General features: G+C 39.1%; 1 protein-coding gene across 1 annotated transcript; it reads right to left on the reverse strand.

Annotated features, from left to right (window-relative positions):
* Window positions 1–525: 525 nt before the first annotated feature.
* Window positions 526–4,292, reverse strand: LOC121373270 (zinc finger protein 83-like). Its single transcript, XM_041499791.1, has 2 exons — window positions 4,236–4,292; window positions 526–1,891 (listed from the first exon to the last, which is right to left on the reverse strand). Exon 2 carries the CDS (start codon window positions 1,736–1,738, stop codon window positions 611–613), a length of 1,128 nt encoding a protein of 375 aa, XP_041355725.1. The 5' UTR covers window positions 1,739–1,891; window positions 4,236–4,292; the 3' UTR covers window positions 526–610.
* Window positions 4,293–6,581: the final 2,289 nt, after the last annotated feature.

Raw genomic sequence — 6,581 nt, forward strand, 5'->3', positions numbered from 1 at the left:
GGTAAAGCCTGACACCACTGCCTTTGATATACCACCGACCTCGGTGGCATCGTGGTTAGGCCATCGGTCTACAGGCTGGTAGGTACTGGGTTCGGATCCCAGTCGAGGCATGGGATTTTTAATCCAGATACAGACTCCAAACCCCGAATGAGTGCTCCGCAAGGCTCAACGGGTAGGTGTAAACCACTTACACCGACCAGTGATCCATAACTGGTTCAACAAAGGCCATGGTTTGTGTTATCCTGCCTGTGGGAAGCGCAAATAAAAGATCCCTTGCTGCCTGTCGTAAAAGAGTAGCCTATGTGGAGACAGCGGGTTTCCTCTAAAATGACCATATGTTTGACGTCCAATAGCCGATGATAAGATTAAAAAAAAAAGCAATGTGCTCTAGTGGCGTCATTAAATAAAACAAACTCTTTTTGGGAGGGAGATAGGGCTTAAAACACTAACATTGAGGGGTTAGGGTGGGGCAGGATATTCATATTTAGAAAATAGACTTAAGTGCAACATTTGAAAACAAAAATCACTAGCAGTCGGGCATGGTAATTGTAGTTATTTACTAGCCCAATATTGAATATCATTAGCCATGGGAATGGGGCTAGAAATCTTGTCACTTAGCACCAGTATGAGTGCCCATGTGTCTTTTCAAAAGTCTCTTTTGAAAGAAAGGTTTTGCACACAACTCACATTTGAAATGCTTAACGTCAGAGTGCACGAACATGTGGTTTTTGAGGCTGGACCTCTGAGAGAATCGCTTTTCACACACCTCACACGCGAAAGGCTTAACACCTGTGTGCGTCAACATATGTCGTCTGAAGTTGCAGACGTCAGAGAAACATCTCGCGCACACGTCACATTGGAAAGGTCTGACATCGGTGTGAATTACCATATGTCTTTTCAAATGGGAATGAAGCAAGAAACGTTTTGCACACACTTCACATATGAAATTCTTCACTCCAGTGTGAACCAGCATATGCAGTTTCAGGGTGGAATACCGAGAAAAAGATTTTGCACACGTGTCGCATTTGAAAGATTTAACGCCGGTGTGAACCAACATATGGTTCTTCAATGTGGAACTGTGAGAAAAACATTCTGAACACACTTCACATTTGAAATTCTTCACTCCAGTGTGACGCATCATATGCTGTTTCAAGGTGGAACGTCGAGAAAAGGATTTTACACACGTGTCGCATTTGAACGTTTTAAAAGGCCTCTTAATACCAGTGTGAATCATCGTATGTCTTTTCAAGGAGCAACTCTGAGAGAAATATTTCCCACACACCTGGCATTTGAAGTTCTTCACTCCAGTGTGGGTCAACATGTGTTTCTTCAAATCGTAACTCGTGTAGAAAGATTTTGCACAGATATCACATTTGGAAGGTCTAATTCCACTGTGGATGATCATATGTCTTTTGAAGTTGGAAATGTGCATGAAACATTTTGCACATACTTCACATGTAAAGTTCTTAACACCAGTGTGTATCAAAGCATGCTTTTTCAAGGAAATGCTCAGACGAAAACACTTTCTGCACACCTCACACTGATATGGTTTTTCGCCAGTGTGGGACAACATATGGCGCTTAATGTAAGACTTGTAAGAGAAACACTTTAAACACATCCCACATTGAAAAGGTTTTTCACAAGAATGTGTTGATGTTTGTTCTTTCATATCACGGTTGGTTTCACAATGTGTTGACAAGACCTCACGTTCAACACATCTATGGTCACTGTTAGACATATGTGTTGTAAACCAGAGGACCTTTTACACTTTGACCTGTTGCACAATGTCTTGTTTCGTCACGCGTCTTTTCGAAACCAGCCTGTACGGAACATTTGCTTTTCATTTTTTCTTTGTGTGCGTCTCCAAAGTTGTAGTATTTAAAGAGAAGTACTGAAACAGAACAAGTAAATGCATAAACGAAACAAGAACTAAGAGTTGAAGAACTTCAAAAAAATGTCGTCTTTTAACACAATTCTAGCACTGGCTTTTTATTTGCTTTATAATAGTGTAAACGTGTGTAAATATAAAAGTGTGCCACTGTCTAGGCATGCTCGTGTTGTGTTTTGTTTCTTTATTGTTGTTGTTGTTGTTGTGTGTGTGTGTGTGTGTGTGTGTGTGTGTGTGTGTGTGTGTGTGTGTGTGTGTGTGTTTAATAGTCAGGAAGTAAGTTTTAATTGTTTTTAACCATGGCACTACCATATATGTTTCTTGGGTTAATAAACTATTTTTTTTAAAGTGTTGTTTTCTGACCATTTCCAATGAATTTATAATTATTTAAATTATATTTAATTCAAGAGATTTTCGTAAAGACTATCCCGAAGAACGGAAATGAACCTAAACTGAACGAGTTTCAATGACGAACTTGTGCCAAACACTCGCTGACGAATTTTTGTCACAGTCCGAGCCCCATTTTGTCGTCCAGTTCAAGACTTAAAATTACTATTCTACAGTTAATGTATGATCGATTAATTTGTAGTCATATAATAACGAAATATTGTAGTGGCAACTTTGACATAGCACCTTTAAGATCAATTAATTTGTAGTCATATAATAACGAAATATTGTAGTGGCAACTTTGACTAAGCACCTTTAAGATCAAATAATTTGAAGTCATATAATAACGAAATATTGTAGTCGCAACTTTGACTAAGCACCTTTAAGATCAATTAATTTGAAGTCATATAATAACGAAACATTGTAGACACAACTTTGACTAAGCACCTTTAAGGATTAATTTGTATTTATATATTACAGATGGATCCAGTTGGATCCCATGTCTTGCGGTGGTGGTGGTGTTACTGGTAAAAATCCATTCTGAGCATATACATTTTCTGTGTGTGGATTGTTGACAATGTGTGGTTTCTGGAAACTTGGTTTGGTGAACGTGTGTGATTTAGTGAAAGTTGGCCGTTTCGAGAAAGTTGGTTGACTGGATGTAGTCGTCTGTGCAATTGCTGAAGTCTGTGCCATGACTGGATGTAGTAGTCTGTGGCACGACTGTAGCAATGACAGTTCGTGGTGGTCTTACTGTAACAAAAAATAAAACTTTTTTTTTTCCATTTAAAGTGACTATATCAAAGTTGCATTAACGATAGTTCCAGAATGAAGCTTTTTCGCAACTGCACCGTCCCGTCTCCGTCATCTTGCCAAGTCGAGAGGATGTGTTGGTTAATATGAAATTCGAAATCACTGTGGGGGACACCAACATGGACACGGGCAAATTCAAAGCAGACTAGACAGCAACATCTGCCTTTTCGTTACCTCAGTTCAGGCTCAGTGTTAAAATAATTTGCCTTATGCCAGGGTTGGTGTACCGTATACTGATTTTAAAGATAATATTAACCAATTTGTCTTTTTGACTTGGCAACATGATTGGGATGGTGCGGTTGCGAACAAGCTTCATGCTATCAAGCCAGTTTTGCGAGAGTGGCAGTCCTCCTATAGACTGTGCAGGAAGGATGAGGTAGTCTTGTGTTGTGCCTGCAGCTGTCATACTTACTTGACCCATTCATTTATCTTGAAGAAAGATCCTACACACACTACAGGAAGAAACCCGTCAGCAAACACGTATTTAACCGGAACATTATTGAAAGGGGGGGGGGGGGGGGTGGTGTTGTCGGGTTTCTCTCTGTAGTGTGTGTATTAGTCTTTAATATGTGAAACATTTTTAATCAGGGAGCTCGAAAATGATCGATGTAAAGGTATTTAACGTCAAACATAAGATTGATGTTGTATTAGATCGAGAATATTTGACTACTGTCTGGTAGGCAGTGACTGCGCCATATTGATATAGATGGTCCCTGACGGTTAGGGAACGTCATAACGGTCCAAATGTCCGCCTAGCTCTTTTGCAGTCCCAAGGTCCAATTAAAACAACAACTAGGCTCCCTTAATTGGGATGGTGATACGAAAGTGTGTCTTTTTATCTATTGCCAATAAAGACACTGTATTTTGTTGGGTACCCAGCCATGTTGGCATCATGGGTAATGAAAAGGCAGATTTTGCTGCCAAGTCTGCTTTGGATTTGCCTCATGCCAGGGTTGGTGTACCTTATACTGATTTTAAATATTGTATCAACCAATTTATCTTTTCGACTTGACAACGTGATTGGTACGGTGAGGTTGCGAACAAGCTTCATGCTATCAAGCCGGTCTTGGGAGAGTGGCAGTCCTCCTATAGACAGTACAGGAAGGATGAAATAGTCTTGTGTCGTGCCCGTATCGGTCATACTCACTTGACCCATTCATTTATCTTAAAGAAAAATCCTCCAGCTCAGTGTGAGCACTGTCAGTGTCTTCTGACGGTGCGTCACATTTTGGTGGAGTGTCAGTTTCTGAAAGAAATTCGAAAAGATATATTTGGACCACGAACTGTGAATTTTTATTGCAGTTTTTACGTGATACTTTTATTCTAAATTTTAATGTTATATATCTGTGATATTTGTATTTTTACAGTTCTTTACACTGTTTTTGTTTAACTGTTGGATTTTCATATTGATGTTGATCATCACTTTACCATAGTTTGACACCCAATAGCCGATGTATTTTTCGTGCTGGGGTGTCGTTAAAAATTCATTCATTCACTGATCCATTCATTCATTCCCATGTCTTGTGTCAAACACAGTCCGAGCCCGTGTTCTATTTCCCGTAAAAGTGTTCACAGGACCTGGTAATAAAATGAATGCTTGTGGGTAAAAACTAAATCAACGCGTACTGGTTATGAAGTAAAATACGTGAAACTCAAAAAACTTATGGGCATTGTTTGTAATTTATTAATAAACAGAAAACGTAACAAACTGCGCTAATAAACTGAATAAACTTACCGAACAACAATTAGGTTTACGGAAAGGATGTGAACACCAGAAAGCCATTCTGACCTGTTGTCCGGACTATTATGTACGATGATATACGGACCGCGATTAATTGTCTTAAAATATGAGAACAAGGCAGAGAAACCAATTTTGCACACAGTAACATGCAGTCATTTGCAAGGGGCCGTTTGGGGCGAGACGTAGCTAAGTTGTATAGCGCTCATCTGATGCACGAACCAGGATCGATCCCCATCTGTGTGCCCGCTAGTCTGATGCACGACCCAGGATCGATCCCCGTCTGTGTGTCCGCCTGTCGGATAGTGCATATAAAAGATCCATTGCTGGAAATTAAAAAAAGATGGTACTACATGATCTCGCTGAAGCTGTCGTTCCAGCTAGTTCACCACGACTGGTATATAAAAGGCCGTGGTATGTACTACCCTGTCTGTGGGATGGTGCATATAAAAAATACCTTGCTGCTAATCGAAAAGAGTAGCCCATGAAATGGCGACAGTGGGTTTCCTCTCTCAATATCAGTGTGGTCCATAACCATATGTCCGATGTCATATAACCGTAAATAAAATGTGTTGAGTGCGTGGTTAAATAAAACATTCCTTTCTTTTCTTTTGCTGAAGCGGGTTTCTCTTCTTATTATCTGTGGTACCTGATCATACAACGTTAAAAGTTAAAGTTTGTTTTGTTTAACGACACCACTAGATATTGAACATGTATATATACATTGATTTATTAATCATCGGCTATTGGATGACATGTACTATTTAACGACGCACTCAACACATTTTATTTACGGTTATATGGCGTCAGACATATGGTTAAGGACCACACATACATTGAGAGAGGAAACCCGCCGTCGCCATTTCATGGGCTACTCTTTTCGATTAGCAGCAAGGAATCTTTTATATGCACCATCCCACAGACAGGGTAGTACATACCACGGCCTTTGTTACACCAGTTGTGGAGCACGGGCTGGAACGAGAAATAGCCCAATGGGTCCACCAACGGGGCTATTGGATGGCAAACATTTGGTAATTTGACACAATATGAGTCAATATCAAAATTGGTAACATTTTGGGTCCCGGTTCTAAATTATATTATAAAATGTATATATTTTCCAGGGTTTTTTTTACAGAATATTACTTTGACATTAATACACGAAACCACACATATTTGTAATATATTTTGGATATTAGTATTTAGTATTTTATTTCAGAAATTGTGCCGAAATATCATGTCCCTTTTAACCGTTTTATTCATTAAATATAAGATTATACGTGTTGATATTAGGGTGTATACTACCAAATCAAATCCCATAGATGACAATAGTAACATATGTCGCTAACACTCCTACCTGCAACGTATCAATCGATATAAACACCACAGATTTAAATACTACCACCCCTCACCCTTAAAGGGACATACCCTAGTTTCAACCCGTGAAAATTAACACTATGTTTAGTTAAAGGGATAGACCCTAGTTTCAACCCGTGAAAATTAACACTAAGTTTAGTTAATCTACAAACCTGAAACACATTTCGATAAAGTTACAATTGAGTGAAACATGAGTCTGTGACTTTGAAATGGTGAAATACCCTCCGAAAACGGACTAAAACTCGACTCCAATACTGTTACTTCTTAGAAGCACGTGCGTTTTTAAAAATATGAGAAATGCATTTTGTGATATTAAAAACACCAATACAAGTTGACTAAAGACACATCGAATGTACGGAAATTGATAATCTAAACCATAAA

The sequence above is a fragment of the Gigantopelta aegis genome, chromosome 5, assembly GCF_016097555.1.
Source record: "Gigantopelta aegis isolate Gae_Host chromosome 5, Gae_host_genome, whole genome shotgun sequence".
In the NCBI taxonomy this organism is placed as follows: domain Eukaryota; kingdom Metazoa; phylum Mollusca; class Gastropoda; order Neomphalida; family Peltospiridae; genus Gigantopelta; species Gigantopelta aegis.